The sequence below is a fragment of the Antennarius striatus genome, chromosome 18 (assembly GCF_040054535.1).
Source record: "Antennarius striatus isolate MH-2024 chromosome 18, ASM4005453v1, whole genome shotgun sequence".
Lineage (NCBI taxonomy): Eukaryota > Metazoa > Chordata > Actinopteri > Lophiiformes > Antennariidae > Antennarius > Antennarius striatus.
Genome location: NC_090793.1, coordinates 3778198 through 3795601, shown reverse-complemented (window position 1 = coordinate 3795601; position 17404 = coordinate 3778198). Strand labels below are relative to the sequence as shown.

General features: G+C 41.6%; 1 protein-coding gene across 1 annotated transcript; it reads right to left on the bottom strand.

Moving 5' to 3' along the window:
- Positions 1-1759: 1759 nt before the first annotated feature.
- LOC137612779 (solute carrier family 25 member 36-A) lies at positions 1760-16773 on the bottom strand. The gene is made up of 7 exons (XM_068341488.1): positions 16386-16773; positions 14350-14514; positions 12846-12923; positions 10298-10398; positions 6034-6100; positions 5665-5954; positions 1760-4769 (listed from the first exon to the last, which is right to left on the bottom strand). The coding sequence occupies exons 1-7, from the start codon at positions 16424-16426 to the stop codon at positions 4576-4578; spliced, it is 936 nt and encodes a 311-aa protein (XP_068197589.1). The 5' UTR covers positions 16427-16773; the 3' UTR covers positions 1760-4575.
- Positions 16774-17404: the final 631 nt, after the last annotated feature.

Here is a 17404-nt window from a genome sequence, read left to right as displayed (position 1 = left end):
TCCTGTTATGATATCTAAGCTGCTTTTGATTTAATATTTTTGATCCGAATTCGCCAAAAATTACAGGAAGATCGTTTTTATCTACTTTGAACTGGTGAATATTTTCCGGAACTGACGCATCGACAGACACATCCTTTGATTTCTTTTTCTGATCTGCTATTTATTGAAATCTATTTAAGGCACTTGTCAAGCTGTTGTCGTCACAGCTGTGTCTGTTATATGACTGTGAGTCATAGTCTGAAATCCATACTTACATGTCATCTGCTCTGATTCGCAAACTTTCCTGTCTCTCCTCGCAAAGACAACACGACAGGTAATACGATACCAAAAATTCCGACAGCAAGTTAAGGTATCATTAACCCCACGCTATTTCTCGGCTCTTGTAAACATCACGGCTGTGGGTTCCAGAGAAATCCATCCATCCATCTAGATTGTGATCTAGAAAGATCGGGACCACGGAATATATAATTAATCCGAATCAGGTTACAGGCTGACATAAAATCAAAATAAATTGACTGAATCTTAGTTGAAGGAAGAATAACTAAATGGAGATTTGATCCTAATACATTTATATTTCTGCTTCTTGTTTCTGTCCTTAGATGAACTATTTGACGGCTGCTGGATCAGAATGTCTGACCCTTGTCCTTGGCTTTTGCCCCACTGATCAGAAAATTTATCTTACTTATTATTAGATAACCAGCAGCAGCATCAAAACACAAAACAAACATGTGACACCGTATAAGTGAACATATGATGGATGTTGTTTAACAAAGACCGATGGAGGAAGAGGAGAAATAACACAGTATGAAATCAACAACGCACAACTTTATTGCCTTGTATACAACCATTAGATCAGTGTAATTGCTGTAATACAGGATATGTATTCGAATTTGACAGAAACACTTAATGTGCTTTATGATCTCAGTTTTGAGAAATTATTTAGATGATTTCAGTGTTAGTCATTAATGCAACAAGCCTCTTTCAGAAGGAGCCTGGTTTTACAGAACTCGCTCGTGATCGCCGAGTGGCGTCACAAAAAGTGGCCACAAGATGGCGCTGTTTTACAGAGAACAGACACTGAGTTTTAATTCGTCCACTTTCCGTCACGATTAAACAAGGCTAACACAGATTTTTGTTCCTCATAGTTGGAACCAGAATACATGAATGCAATAAATGAGTTCAGTTCATGTAGGATTAAAGTCCATGTTTCCCTCCACTGTGATTTACTGTGACATCCCACAACATAATAAGATATGTGTTACAGTGGATAACAATGTTTTTGTGTATATAGTATAAATAGAAGCCATGAATATGAACTGAATTGAATGTAGAGTTGATTAATCTTTTGCAATTATGAAGTCTGTTAGCAGCTATTTGGCTCCCTCTGCCGGTGGATAAAAGTAAATGAGAAAGTGGACACTAAAGTTGTGCAAGACACCTTTTACCTCCTTGTCTACTAAACTCTAGTGTAGTTCACATCTATAAATTATTTTCATTATTTTATTATTTAAGTATTATTATTTTAATTATTCATTAGTAATTTCCCCCTGTGGGATTAATAAAGTACATTTCGTCTTCTTCGTCTAAATGTTAAAAATATTTTGTCTCCATGACAACCTGCACCTAAAGCTTGGACCAGCACAGAGACTTTGTGTTTTAACTTCATCAAGATCTTCTCTCGTCTATATATAACGGCTCCTTCTTTGGGAAGCTGGAATACAAAAGTTATGATTAAAAGAAAAAGATAATACAATTTTAGTTGTAAGTGGATTTTTATTTCCTTTTATTTAAAAAACAAATACATCAATGACTGGGCTGATACACACACACACAAAAAAAAAAAGTATTCCAGGTTTCATTCGACCCTCTGTGTCGAAGTTTCCACATTCAAGATACTGAACTGCATACAGACACAAATGAAATGTTCACTTGTCCAGTTGTGTTCAAGTCAGATTTTGGTAATTTGAACTCAATCACTGCAATTAAGCCAAACAAATAAAAGCTGCAAGGGAGACTTAAAATGAGTCAGCAAGTTTATTTCCAGCACTATGGGCTAAAAGCGCATCAATGGAGACTGGAAATCAATGACTATCACAAGGTGCAGCAGGTTTTAGTTCACCTGTGAAATGATCCTGCAAATAGGAGGGAAAGAAAGTCAAGATCCTGTGATTTGTAGTTGAGTCTCTGTAATTGGTGAAATAAATTACTTTTAAACTGTGCATACGTCATTGCACTGCAGAGGGTGGGCACTAATGTAAGAGAATGTTCTGATGATGAACAACATCAAGTAGTCGCACAAAAAATATTAAGTTGCTTTGGTACAACTTCAACAGCTTTCAGTAACAAATTATTTTAGTCATGTCTGAATTCCTGTTCTTGAGCTCTCAAATTAAAAAAAAAAAAAATTGCTCTGAAAAATAAAAACGATTTGACAGAAGGTTAGGGAAAACGTAAACACGATTAGAGATGAAATCATCACTTTTTACGACATTTGGACACGATTATGAACGATATGATGCCAACAAACGCTCCAATATAGAAGCTCACGTGAGATTTTCCTGCAGCATTTCTCGACTTTCCTGTTAATATTTGAATGACGGCAGCTTCCAAGTAAAAGAAGAAAAACCTTCGCCAAACAATATCTATATTCAAAAAAGTCAAATTGCACAAAAAAAATGAAAGAAATGATTTGCAAATGCCGGGCAGCGCGATCATACAAACGATATGCTCATACAGTATCTATATCATACACACACATTTGGACAGCCTTACAACTACTGAGAACTCTGTACAATATATCTGCTAAAAGAACATTTGCACAAAATATTTTGATATAGAGTAATACTTTTTTTTCCTTTACAATATACAAATTCAAACAAATTCACACAATAAAATGCAAAGCACAAGCCCTAAAAGGCCGTAAAAGTGCATGTTTTCAGGTCAGTTGGAAGCCACTGGAGGAGATTATTGGCAAAAAGAGTGCAAATGAAAGCTGTCGGTATCATACAGTAGCTTTACCACACTCCCAACATCAGAAAGGTATTAACTATACATGTATGCACACCCACACATTCATGAACACAACTCAAGGTGACTGTGAAGGACAGGTGACGGGGTTGATGATGCGACGCCATCAGCAATCTTCCACTGCAACACTTCACCTCACAGTCACATTATATTCAAGTAGATACTACATCTGGGTATGTTCTGGACTATCCCGTGTTACACAGTTCAAATAAGAGGGCGCGTCAGATTTAAATGAGCAGCGGCGGCAGCGACATGCCACCGTCAGCCTCCGATGGAACAGAACGCAGCGAGCGAACGTGGAGGTAATGTTTTCATTCCAGTTAGATTTGCAGCATTACGTACTGGTGTGGCACTGGCGCAGCGGAGAACAGTCTGTAGCGACGTAATCAGATGGCAGATTGGTTTTACAGGACTCGTTGGCCCCTCCTCCCCAGTTTCAAAGAGCAGTGGCGAGCGAGCGACTAGGAGTGGCCTTAGAGAGAATCAGAAATAAGACCAATATTTTCACAGCTGTTCTGTATTACAGAACAAATATCTGCGCCTGTGCCTCAACAGAACACCGCAGGAAGATGCCACCATGCTGGATTATGTGTGAATTCAGATGAAGCACATGTCAAACGGACGCGGGCACTATTTATACATCCATGACATACGGCGCCGCAGTCTTGACACCCCACCCCGGATGCCGTTGTCAACTGCGGGATGTAAACACCTCCCAAAGATGGAATTTTCGCAAGATCTACCTGACAAAACCGAAGACAGAATTCTGACATAACCGTAAGGCTCCCGTAAGGAGATCCACACATAAAGCGGTCGCACTCACAGGTTACAGGTGTGCGACGCGTTTTTACTTCCTGTTTCAATGAACGCTGCCAGTCCTGCCATCATATCCGACGGTGGCGTCACACAACTGAAGCGAGTTTACAGGATTATCTTTCCTGGTGGATTCAACTTCCTGTCAGCGTTAAAAGGCTTTTCTCACTCTTTATTACATAAACCAGAACCTGTTTCCTGTTCGGGCCACTGAGCCGTGCTGATTGGTTTTCCTCCAGCGGTTCCCCGTGTGTACCAGGTGTCAAACCCTTTCTGTGTCGTACCCATAATACCTCTCCAGCCCAACTACAGACAGTGAAACTGACGGGACCTTCCTCCTTCCTCTTCTGCTGTACAGCGGTAAACTCCATCGGGGGGGGGGGTCGGGCTCGTGTGCGTTCCCATTTAGTCTTTGTGAGCTTCTCCCGATGTTAGAACTTCCTCCCCGTGCCAAGACCAGCAGACTCACAGGTGACTCTCTATACAGGTGCGAAGGTGAGCATGAGTGCAGGACTACCCCCATCAACCCCCCCACCCCCATTCAGCTAGCATCAGATGTACAAAGGAGGCTAAAATAATGGATGGATGGATGATCCACTTTAGTATGTCGGGGGTTTTTTTTTTTCCTTTGGTCTTCATTTTGACGTCTTGTCCTCTCCTCACCAAAGCGCCTCCTTCAAAGCGTCATTTTCTGTCTCCCACCCCCCCTTTTTTTAAGGTGACCTACTTGGCGGGCTAATGGCCAAGCAAGTAGACTACCACTTCATAGGTGCACATCATGATGGCGGTGTTGGGGATCTGGCGGACGAGATGCGTGGTGAGGCCGCGGTACAGCGCCCGGTATCCCTCCTCTCTGGGCACCGTCAGCAGCGTTTGGAAGAAGGAGCGATATTTACTGCCTTCCTCTCGTAGCCGCGTGCGGATCACCTCTGCAAGGAACGGAAACGCCGTTCAAGACACAAGACACTCATACAAACAGGGACAAGCTAACAGCAGCGATCTGAACCCGTGCAGCCAGCAGTGGGATGCATGTAAGAGGAGAATGATATTTATAGCACAAGTGGGTCACGATATGATCCAATAGGGACAAATGTGTCACCACCTCCTTCCAGATGCCAGATATCTCAATGTTTTGTCCCATAGGGCTACAAATGATTTTATTACATTCATTAAAAAAATCAAACAAGAGCCCAAGTTAACTGTAGTTTAAGTTAAGATAAAATAATCTAAGATAAGCTATGTTAATATAAGCTAAATTAAACTTATTTTCATTCTTCCTCTTTAAGCAGTTTAAACTTTATGTCCAGTAATAAAATAATGAAAAACCTCCAAACAAATACATAACAATCAATTATAGGACTGGAAATGGGGAAAAAAGTTATCCCTCACTTGTTCGCGCTTAAAGATGCACGGCTTCACCTCATCACGGATTTTTAGTAGGTAATCACGTGATACCGTGCGAGCGTTCTATTGGCTGACAGCAGCTGGAAGTGCGCTGCGTTCCGAGACTCACGGAACGCAGCGCACTTCCGTCTATTAAAGAAACACTTAAAAGCGCTTTAAACAATCTGTAAGACTGTTGGTTTAATATACGTACGGAGAAGGTTCATAAACATTTAAATTACCATAAATAATAAATTTGTCGCAATATTGCGAAATTTCCTTGGTGGTCCTGGAACGCATTAACTGCGAGTAACCTAAGGATTACTTTATAACATCCCCATAAACACATAAGATATTAAACATTAATGTCTTAAATAAATAAATATGGCAGGTTTTTAACCATCTCTGGTTTGATGAGATAAAATTGAGACAGAAGGTTACCGTGAGGGTAGGCGATGGAGGTGGCGCACGTCTTGGAGGTCGCCGCCGCGAGCATCATGCCCACAAAGTCCGAGGCGTCTTTGACGGAGCTGTCCTCCTCGCCCATGCTGTCGTGGGCTTTGGACTGCAGCAGTTTGCGTTTGATGCTCTCGTAGATGACGAAATGGATAACGGTCTCAGAGATGCCGGCGTAAGAAGCCGACATGCCCCTGTAGAAACCTCGCAGCCCGTCCATCTGGTACACCCGCCGCACGCATTCGAACGCGTTCATCCGCCGCTCGCCACGGTTTCTGGCAGCACAAAGGAGGATTTAGTCCGGTAATAATGCAGAGACATCGTGTTTATCCTCGATTGATTTAGTTTCCTCACCTGGTTTCCAGTTGCAGACGGGTCTTGATCAGCCAGATGGGGTTGGTGGCTGTGATGGCGGTGAACCCTGAGAAATTCAGAGAAGGTCAAAGATCAAGACCGATGCAGAGAGAACTGGGAGAACACAGTCTGTTCAACTACAACATCCACTAAACTGTAAAAAGGACACTGAGAAAACACGTCCCTAAACGGGAGCAGGTAGCTACAGCGTGGCTGCATTAGCATCATGAACCGAGGGCTAAATGTGGTGTGTGCTGTTTTTATATTCACATATAGATCACACACATGAAATACTACCCAGTATGTGAACAACAACTGAATTATCGTAGCTAAAAACAGCCTGACGGCAGTGGCTGGTGTTGACAGAGGTAGCTTGTTTTCTAAGACAACACTTTCAAATGTGTACAAGACAGAACTATTGTCACTGGAGTCGCATCACACTTAATAAATGGTATTCTCTGAAGGTGCGTTAAAATAGAATGCATGTCAGGCAGATGTGAGTGTGTTCCTGTGTTTCATTTTGAGTTACTCCCAGGAGTAAAAGTAAGTCTAGAAACACCTGAGTCACATCTACGTGAAGACGACTGCATGAGGAGGATGCAGATTGGCTGGAGAGAAGAAAAAGAAGAAAAAGAAGAAGTAGAAAACAGGAAGTAGCATCTATGGCGTGTACTCACGAGGGAGGGGCAAAGCTCCTCCAGCTCCTCCCCGCTGCAGCTAGTAGCCTGCAGATATGGGGGGCTCGCATAGCGGGGATCTCCCACCCAATCACGCAGGGGGGGAAAGCTTTACAGTAAAGCCCTAAAATAGACACAGGCTTTTCTGTACCACAGTCACACACAAGCAGCAGTCACATCCACCCCACATCCACCACCCACCCACCAACCCACCCCACCCCACCCCAACCCCACTGGTCCTGCTGGGAGCTGGAACAGAAAAGGGAGGGGAAGAACTGACCTCCTCCATCTTTCCCCAAACACCAATCCCAACAACTTTTCTTTTTCTTTTTAATAATACATCTTTTACTGTTGATAAGTTTGTGTCCCTTAAATGTTGACTGTTCAGGTGGAAATGCTAACCTTGTCATCGTCTATAACAAACTCAAAACAATGGACAATGGCGTTTGGAGGGGTGGGGAGGCTTGTTTACGAAGCTGAGGTGATGATTAGTAACGATGGAGTGATTCGTCTCCAGATCAACCAGGAAGTGGAATAACTGGGGGACCTCCTAGAAAACGTATTCTGTGTCTATCAGTATTAAAATAGACAAATTTTTTATTTATTATCAACGTCAATCACTCTGATTTGGACACCTGATAGTCCATGATGGAGTAATTACTTCCTGTCAATGTTTTGTTTATGTGTTTTAAAAACGGAACAAGTATTTATAACATGTCAGATAAATAGCAATAATATGTATCACCATTTCTTTCTCGAAATCAAACACAAATAAATATCAACTAATTTTTTTTTTTAAATGACGTTCACACACCAAGCTTTATAAATATTATAGTCATGTGATCTGTGCATCTTGGTAGTGAAGAACTGAAGAGGAAAATGCGACATGTCTACATGACTAGGCCTGTCAGTTACTACATAATCAATCACTGCAATCGTGTCCATTCATTTGTATGGAAACAGCCGGATCAAACAGAAACATCATCTCCCAATATAATTTGCACACAAAGTGTTTGTTAATATCATTATCTGGTGGCCGTTTATCTGCAATGAGTGAAGAATAAAAGCATGAAAAGAGATGTCCTGGCGACGCATCTGGGGTGTACCCTGCCTCTCTCTCGTACTTAGCTGGGATAGTTTCCAGCAGACCCGTGACCTGCATAGATTGATTGATGGATTGATGGATGGATTCCGACCCTCATAATGAAACTCCTGGACAATGAAAACCTGCCGCTAGAATTTTGCATCTCATCAATATCTGATCAAACCTGTTCTGAACTTTTTGAGTCGTCCTGCGAACAGGCCGACGAAAAAAACATCATCAGCACAAAAAGCAGAAACAAACAAACATAAACATGCTCACCCTACGGAACCATCACCTGATCAAATTCAACGAACTTGAACCGACAGCTGGAGCCGCAGGTCCTTAAAGACAACCGGTTATAACTGAAGCAGCAACATCACCAATAAATGACTCTTCTTCAAGAAGAGTTTGTCTTGATTAGTCCTGGAACAAGATCGGATTCCTAACAGACTAGTGAGCGGAACACAATTATTGGTGACTGATGGTGACGCTGCTGATTCTGGAGTTAATGTCAGTGGATGATGGAAAGAGACGAAAGGAAACACAGACATTACAGTCTTCTGTAGCAGTGACAAGGTTAGCATTTCTTTATGCTGATCTTAACACACAGTCACAAGCGTCATTAGTTTACCTTTACTATGCTGGTGGAGAAGGAAAACTAAGGGGAAGGAGGTGGTTGTCAAGAAGAAGGATTAAATATAAACCTTATATTAACAACCTAAATCTACAAAGCAGCAGGAAACACGCTGCCATCAGCAATGCTTTAATTATTACAAATCATTAACCATTATGAACTTTCTAATATTCATAACAATCACCATGGTTTTCATCATACCAGTGTAAAGAAATGGGGTGCTACCTGACGTGTCCGCCTGAGTGCCAGGGGCCCCTGTCGACCGTTCGGGGCTGTGCTCTCTCCTCTATACACACAGAGCAAAGACGGGGGCCCAGACCACACTGTTTAAGTAACAACTGGGATGTTAAACCATTTACAGAGTCCTCTGGAGAGGCCTCAAAATTAAAGAATAACAAAGGATAAAAGGGGGCGAGGTGAAAGGAAATAATGGAGGACAAACGGGGGCAATGGGAGGGGAGAAGGGGAGCTGGGACAGCAGGAAAGCACAACCATAACTGTGAGGACCAAGTGGTTTTTTTTCTTCTTTCTCTCCGGACTCCTGATTTAAGGGTATGTCTCTTCAACAATACGTGAGCTGGCGAGACCACCAGGAAGAGACGAGAGGCCCAATCCCAATTCTCCCCATTAGCCCTCGCACTGGCCCCCCATCCCTCTGTTTTGCATGCTTCCATGTAGGGTAGGCTGTCCCATTTATTCTAAGGGGAAGCAGGGTTAGTTATCATCAAGCCCTCCAGATGGATGCAAATATTTCTTTTGCTATTTTTCTTCTGTTCTGTCCTGTGAATGAGTCCGACTTGTCACCCGTAGATTTTTTGCACTATAAGGTGCACTGGACTATAAGACGCATCTTCAATAAAAGGTGTATTTCAAAACTTTTTTTCATATATAAGGCATAAGGCGCACTGGATTATTTGCTGCACTGTCAAGTTTTTGAGAAAATTAAAGGCTTTAGGTATGCCTTACGATGTGGAAAATACTGTAATACCTTTCACGTATGCCTGCAAAAAAACATGCATCCAGTCAATCTGACTGTTCATTAATTATCTTCATCATAAAGTTCACTTATCTACTGGTGACGTGATGAGTGTCATCCCGTGTCATGTGGTTTCCAATCACTTGCCCTCATAACTGTTGTGAGCGTTGGCTCAAAAATGAGAGGAAGGGTTAAAAAGAGGAATTGGGATTGGCTTTGATGATGTATTACCTGGTTAATGGGTGTAATTATATAAAGAAGCAATAAATAAATAAATAAATAATATGTTGCATGATGTTAAAATAATTCCTGAGGATATGTCAGTGGTATGGTTTCAATGTGCTTCAAATAAGTTAGCTTTGAACTGGACTTCATGAAGCTCACATGTACGTTGAATGTTTTAAACATGAAGCCATTTCCAATCATAATGAAAGTCATTTTGATCCTTAGAGTCTCTAATTGTGCTTTCTGATGAATCTGTATATCTTTAATATTCCTAGACATGAATAATGAATTCTTATAACACCTTATTAGCTTTAACATGCTTTAGCTGTTCACAGGCTTCCACATTTGCCAGGATCCGATCCCATCATCCCACATGTGACTATGGTAACAGGGAGGGGGTAGGGGTGGGGTTGGGGGTGAGGAGCAACATGTGAAGTGAATCTCTAGGGTTTTTCTACATTGTGGTAAAAATGATGAGGGGGAAAAATAGCATCTATGCGATAAAAACAAATTGAATAAATTATTTCTTAGACAAAAATGCATCAGTGATTTACACTGACCTGACAGACAGACGTACAGACAGGCAGATAGAACTCTCAGCAACAGACAGACAGACAGACAGACAGACAGACAGACAGAGGGGGAAGGGGGGGAGGAGCCACCATTACCTGCCATCCCAGCCGACAACATGTGCACCGGGGTCGAGTCTGGCTCCAGCACGCCGCTCAGCTTCTCCTTCGCTGTTGAATAGGCCGCAAAATATATCGCCCTGTGGGGGAATCAGCCAGGAGTCGGTGAGAAATAAAAACACTGGTCAGGTCGGCTTTAACAAGGACAGTATCCATGGTTTAAATCATTAGCTTCTTCACCAAACCCACCACTGATCCAACTGATCGATTTGTGACTGCCAATGAATGAACAACAAACTAAAAGCCGGCTGATTTATATAGAGGAAGCAATTAAATTGACTGCATGCAAAAGCGTTTACTTGAGGTTAATGCAGGGCTAAATTAAGCCAATTTTACGTCGTTAAAATCGTGATTTGTCTTCATGAACGTCTTAACATGCTTTCATAGCAGATTAATCTCCCATGATTTTAGTTGCTTCTCGTTAAATAAAATCACAGGATTTATTTCCACTGAGTGGGATTAACCCACGTGGCCCACCATCCTGTCCTCATTTTACAGACCGATGCACGCACAACACAATCATACCTCTCATACGTAAGGAGGAAAGTGGCCGAGCCAGCTGTTCAGCATGCATTGTGTATGTGGTGCTAATGATGGCAAACAGCACGCCCAGAGGAATTTACTCTCTTCATCATCACAGGTTTTTCTTGAACTTCCCACCGTCAGAAATTTTTTTTACAGGTAGTCCTTAAAATAGTTTTCTCTTCTTGACTTGTGAAGAAAAAAGCTGGTTAAGAGTTCCTTGAAGTGTTTTCTTCTTCTTCTGCACAAGGACTAAATTATTAAGAGCAAAAGTTTACCGTAAACTAATCTAAATTAAAACGATGAAATGTATCACTAGTGACACTGGAACTATGCATACATATTTTAATGATTATATGATATTTTGTGTTTTTCATGCTTTCCTAGTGATTTTTAAGAGTCAAGTATTTGTGGCAGAGAGACCTTATGTTGAGTGAAATAACAATCTATTTTTTCCGGGGGGGGGTTTTTTGTTTTGTTTTTAAATTGACGTATAATCCAGAACGACTCAACTCGAAATGACCTGAAACAGTCTTTTATTTCATCACGTGTTGTTTTTATGTCCTGTTTTTGTTTGTAGTAAGTCAAAGGGAATAGTACTTTAGTATTTAGAGTAGTAACAGCATTAACGACTTTCGACCAATTCAACTTATAAACAACTGTTGGAACCAATTGCGTTTGTATGTTGAGGACTACCTTTACTAATTTTAACAAGAGACAAAATCAATGTACCCTAGCAACACCTTTATATCCTTGTGGATATTAATTTTAAAAAGTATTATATAATTCAATAATATCGCAGGTCGAAGCTTCAACTTTATCCAGATATGGATAATCTGAAATCCAAAAGCCAAGAATCAGAAAAACGATTCTGCACCACAAGACCTCCGTTTGTGTCCCCTGTGAGTCCACGATCAGGGGGATAAAACCCACAGCCGTGTTGTTTCATGACCACAGGAACAGATGTTTCATATTCCTGAAAATTCAACAGTCTTTCAACTATTTATTTCATACTCCCAGAAGATTTGCTCTTCAGTGGTGTCACAGAACTATTGAGACTGAACATATCTTGTTATGTTAATAACACAACTATAGTGTGATGAAAACACGGATTTAATGAGAGTAAACCTGGTGCTACATGAAGAGTTTACTGAGAAACATCAGGAGGTTGATGAGACTCCAGGAGATTGCAGGTTCATCGTGTCCACCTCGTTATAATATTTATAGTTTTGTATTTATAGCAAGCTGGTGGGACATCGCATTCATGAGACTGACACACACACACACACACACACACACACACACACACAATGTGAGCCCATATAGAGAGTGAAGGACACCAAGCTATAAAACAGATAATAACCAAAAGGACAAGTGACAAGAAGGAAGATAAAAGTATGGAACGTGCTGCTGAGAAAGAGTCACAACAGCAAACCGACAGAAGAGCTATCGAGGTCAGGAATTAAATCCAAATACAGCTGCATCAGTGTGAAATCTCCGTCGGGATAATAAATAAAAATAACAGTCACGTGACAAAGCTGACGGGGTGGGCCAGTCCACACTGCTACTGCTGCTGCCTCTTGATCCAGCCTCTGATACGCTGACGTCAGGCTGTTATGTAACCCCACCAGGCCAAGGTCATAAAGAAAGAATCTACCCATTTTTTCCATATTGTAAGTTTCTGATTCTTTTGTGGTCTAATTACGTAGCTGAAGAATTTCACCAACTAAAAAATATGTGCTCATGTTGCAGCGTCACATGCCATGCCGTCAATTATGCAGAACCGCGTTTGCTATCAGATAAAAACTCAGACAAATGCTGATAAAATTGTTTCATTGCAACATCAAAAGACGGTGTTATCCTCCTCCCCTGTCTTTTTTCTTCTTTTTTTTCCTCCTTGAAGCTTCACACCTTCTTGATGTTATTTAAGATAGAAAGGTCAGGTTTCCTTGTCAGGGGAGGATTAGCTACACCTGCAGAATCATGTGGGGAAAAGCGTCCATACCTGGAAGGTGCCACACCAACGAGGTTGGGTCCCAGTCCTCTGAAGAGTGATCGGGGTCCCTCTCTCTGGAGAATGATCCTGTAGAGACAGGTGATTTAAATCCATGTCCTCTGATAAAGAACATGTTAGCTAGTACAGATAGAGACATGCATGAGGCAGCGTGGTAAACTGTTTGTGATAGAGTTTCATTTGGCAAAACAGTTCAACAACATCTCTGTTTGTAACTAAATCTACATTCGGTGCAGCTCGACCGGTTCATAAAACTTTTGGGGCCGTGAGCCAGAATCTGACACTCCATCCAGACTAGTGTTAAACACAGAGACACTGACAGGCTGAAAATAAATGAAAACACAGGTGTGTCCTCACCATTATGGTGTTTATGGTAGTTTTTTAGGGCTCACATGTTTAGTTTCTGTTGCCACCTGAGTTCAAAGAGTGTCTGCCCATGTAAACCAGACACTTCACTCAGAAAAAAAAACTCAGCTTTGTCAGCTAAATGTTTCAACTCAGCAAAGTTTTACTCATCACAGAGTCATTACCAACCTTGCAAAACACACACACGGGATGTAGAGCGACAGTGTAAATTATTACTTAACATACTCTACAGTAGGACATGGTCTGACCCGCTTTCACCCACGTGGAAATTTTCCTTTTCCTTGACACTAATTTCTGCCCCGGTTCTATATTCTATCACGTACTAGTGGTGTATAGTTTGTGTCAGTAGCGGTTTATCTGAGCGGTAGTCCAAGAGCTATTGCTAAATGGCTAACTTTGCCTTGTTAATGAGCACTAATGGGTTCTTTTATTTTTTTACTAAGGCAAATTTCTAAGAAAGGTTTGTGGTTGAACCATTTCGGTGAGAACATAAACCCGCTGAACTGTGAAAATACAAAGTTAGCATTTTGGCTGTGTTCCATTCCACATAGAGCAGCTCTGTGTTTACACTGTATGACCTGCTCTCTGTGACAGCCACAGAAATAGAGAAGGAACACAGCGCTGCAGCCACACTCATCAGACCCAGATCCAACTTTTGAACTCCAAATAAACACCAAACCAACGTTGGATACCTTTACAATCTCACTTCTCATCTTACTGGTAAGTTTCCACTGTCCAATGAGACAAAGCATAACATATCATGTTTCAAACAATCAATCATTTATTGGGCATTTCACTGTGGTTGTATGGAACCACACTGTCTGATTAGGACGCCTAAAGTCCATGTGCTAAACCCACGAGCTGACTGAACACATACCTCCCTTAACTGCACACTAAGATTTTGAGAAACAATTACTATCATGGCAGTATTCAAATTCACTATTCATTTCACAGCTAAAATATTAAGTTCAGGTCTATCAGCACATAAAAACCGTTACACCGATGTTACACTGATGTGCATAAATCACATCGGTTGAACAGAGGTTATATATTGTCAGGTAACATCTTAACATTTGATCTGAGTCAGGTTGATCATACATACAGGATTTAGCATTTAGTTTGTCCTTACTTGAGACAGTGCAGAGGCCCTGGAGGGGCGACCCGGGCCACACTGGCTCCGTTGACAGTGCTGAGCTGGACTTCAGAGACGTAGAGAGTGATGGAAGAGGACTGCAGTCTAGTCTTCACAACCTCCAGAGGACACGTCAAAATAGCACCGACTGTGCCTCCACATCTAGAAGGCATCAGGGATGTGTGTGAAGGGGAGATGGTGGAGAAAGGAAAGGGATAGCGGAATAAAGAGGGGCACAAATGGGAAACACAAATAGATCTAACACACTTCTTTCTCGGTCCAAGTCATCTATCTACTTTTCTCAACCTTCCTGATAACTGCCAACCTCTGTTATTCCTTTCAGCTCTCGAACTATGTAGAAATACACTGAAATAGAAATAATTTGTAAGACACCAAATGTTACCAGTTAAATGACTGGTTTCATCTTGCAGCTCAATGGAAATCCGTCCACTCTAAGTGACTTACGTTACCAGAGAGGTGTCCTGAAAATGAAGAGTGCGGTTTATCTCGCCAGCTGGCCTCCCACACGCCGTAAACAAAAATATGACCGCTCAAAAATCAGCCCAACGCATGTGATGTGTTGCTTTGACCCAATCAGTGTGTAAAGAAACAAATGAATATCAATTTCAATGGAGTCATTTAAATCTCCATCTGACAAACATCACGGTCTCGTCATTTTCATTGTTGTCGTACGTTATAATTTCACGAGCAAAACGTTGTGAAGCTCATCTTATAAATAATCTTCTCCGGCTGCTCTTGACGCTTGTTGACGTTCTCTGATTTCACCAAAGGCCTTCATGCTTTCTGTAACTGGACCTGTATGAACAAAACCCTCCGTCAAACCTCGACACAGATAAGATGCAAAGTCCTTGACCACTTCCACAGTGACATACCATAATAAAATCTCTATAGGATGGTCTAAATAACTATTTTTAGCACAGCGGTGGTGTATTGTGCTATCCTGGCTGTGGATAGTGAATTCCTCTATCCTTCTGAGCAGCACCAGCTATATTTACATTTCAGACGACCGACCCACATTCAGGCTTGCAGGCAGCGGTGACCTTTGGCCTACTTTGCTGTCTGCTGTGGGAGTGGGAGGAAGCGCTGAGCAAAGGCCTCCAGTTACAGAAAGCATGAATCCACGACTTTGTCCATTCAAACCAGCCACCTGTCTCCTGTTCAGCTCAGATTTTATACGCCTGCTGGGAGGTATTGAAAGAAAGATCAGGTCAGCTGTGTCAAGGAAAGAGTGTGAAATTCCTTGTCTGTGTTTACATTGTCTCTCACGATAAGTGTGTTCATGAATAAACAATGACCCTCTGATATTGTACAGTCACGCGTAATTGTAGCGTCACAATGGCGAACAAAAGAGCTGCAGAAGGAGCAGAGATCTTACACTGTACTCAACAAGCTGAGATAGGAATGTTGAGCAATACTGTACTGTACGACAAAAAAATCTTTTGAATTGTTTTATATGGACGTTTGCATGATAATTTGTTGTAGCGACGAGTGCTTTTAATAAAAATTTGTGGAAAATCAAACGGATCTAAACACTGAGACAATTACATCGTGTACTAATACCGTTAATAAAAAAAATACACATCATAAAATAGCGAGAGAGAAAAAGCAACGATTGCGGAAACACTTGATTTCCCCTTCTAAATAAAAGCATAATAATATTGTCGCTCAAAACTGATTGATCAATGTCAAGAAATCAAATTGGGAATTTGCTGTATCTGCACTAAACATCGCTCTTTGTGTCACGTTATTGTTAATATTTTACAAAGCACATGCTTATTTTCTGAAAAATGTAGCCTAGAAAAAAAAAGACGATGCTTATATTCTGAAGGGTCAACAGGAAGACCGAAGGTTTAGTCACGAACGAGCCTGAGAGGAACACACGCACGCGCTGCGTGCAAAACGGTCTTTTTAGCTAGCTAAATTAAACTACACAAGTGAGTTCGTGTGGAGATTGTTAAATAAAACACACATAAAAACATTTTTTTTTAAATAAAATTATTTTTCTCACTCACCCTCCGGCGAACAAATGAACCAATGTGTCCCGTTGGCTCATTATCTAGCATGCTCTGCCAAGAAGCGCACCTCGGGCTGCACCAGCGGGTGTAACACGGTCCGGTGTTCCGTCCCTTCTTTTCTTTCGACGGCAGAATTTGCACCTAGGTCGGGCAAACGGCGTCGATGACGACCCAACGGTGGGAGAGTCTACGGTGAGTCAGACTGCAGCGGGCCGTCCGCTTGTACAGGTTCCCCCCGTCACGCAGGTTCTTGTCTTCGGCTAACCCACCAGACAACGCGAGTTCACCGGACTCCTTGACTTCTGACAAAAGAATATTTCGGCTGTACCGAGTGGTTTTATAGAGCATCCAGTGGTTTGATCCTGGTCATCCCCTCTGCTGTCATCACTGCTGCAGGGGAGATGGAGGCAGACCCCATAGTATTTACTGTACAACCATAGGCTGGAAAACAGACGCTGCCATTGGTCATCTCAGGGCGTGACGTCATGATTCCCCGCCCTGATCATGCACTCTTCACATGGACAGAAAGAAAAATCAATGGTCCTTAATCCTTATCTCTTTGCTCCCAACCGAATGCACCTCAAATACTAGGTGTCACTCGGTTTACTATTTTAGTACATGCACAAATTATGTTTGCATCATGTTACAAACATGTTTACATGGCTGTATTTCTCTGCATTACACTTAAAGACAAATCAGTTATATATTTTGATTGATTTAGATTTTATTGGTGCATAGCAGATTAACACACGGGTCAGTGGCCCTTTGAATGTATGTAGTTACACCTGTGAAATTAAGTTGAGACCCAAAGGAGAGAAAAAAAAGATTTGCTGGTAGAAAATCCACATAATCAATACCCTTAGATATTAGATATACTCGATAATATACTGCATTAGACGAGACAATCAACCTACAAGCCACAGATACACATATAGAATGATTATTCTACAATTCTGTGTTCTTCAATGTATTCTTTCACAGTATTCAGCAACGTTGCAATAAAATACCTACACAGT

Excerpts from the sequence above, each read along its gene's own strand:
- LOC137612779 (XM_068341488.1), bottom strand. The coding sequence starts at position 16,426 with ATGAGCCAACGGGACACATTGGTTCATTTGTTCGCCGGAGG. Across the intron at positions 14,515-16,385 it reads GTTCATTTGTTCGCCGGAGG|ATGTGGAGGCACAGTCGGTG; the intron begins GTGAGTGAGAAA and ends GATGCCTTCTAG. Across the intron at positions 4,770-5,664 it reads CTCCATCGCCTACCCTCACG|AGGTGATCCGCACGCGGCTA; the intron begins GTAACCTTCTGT and ends CGTTCCTTGCAG.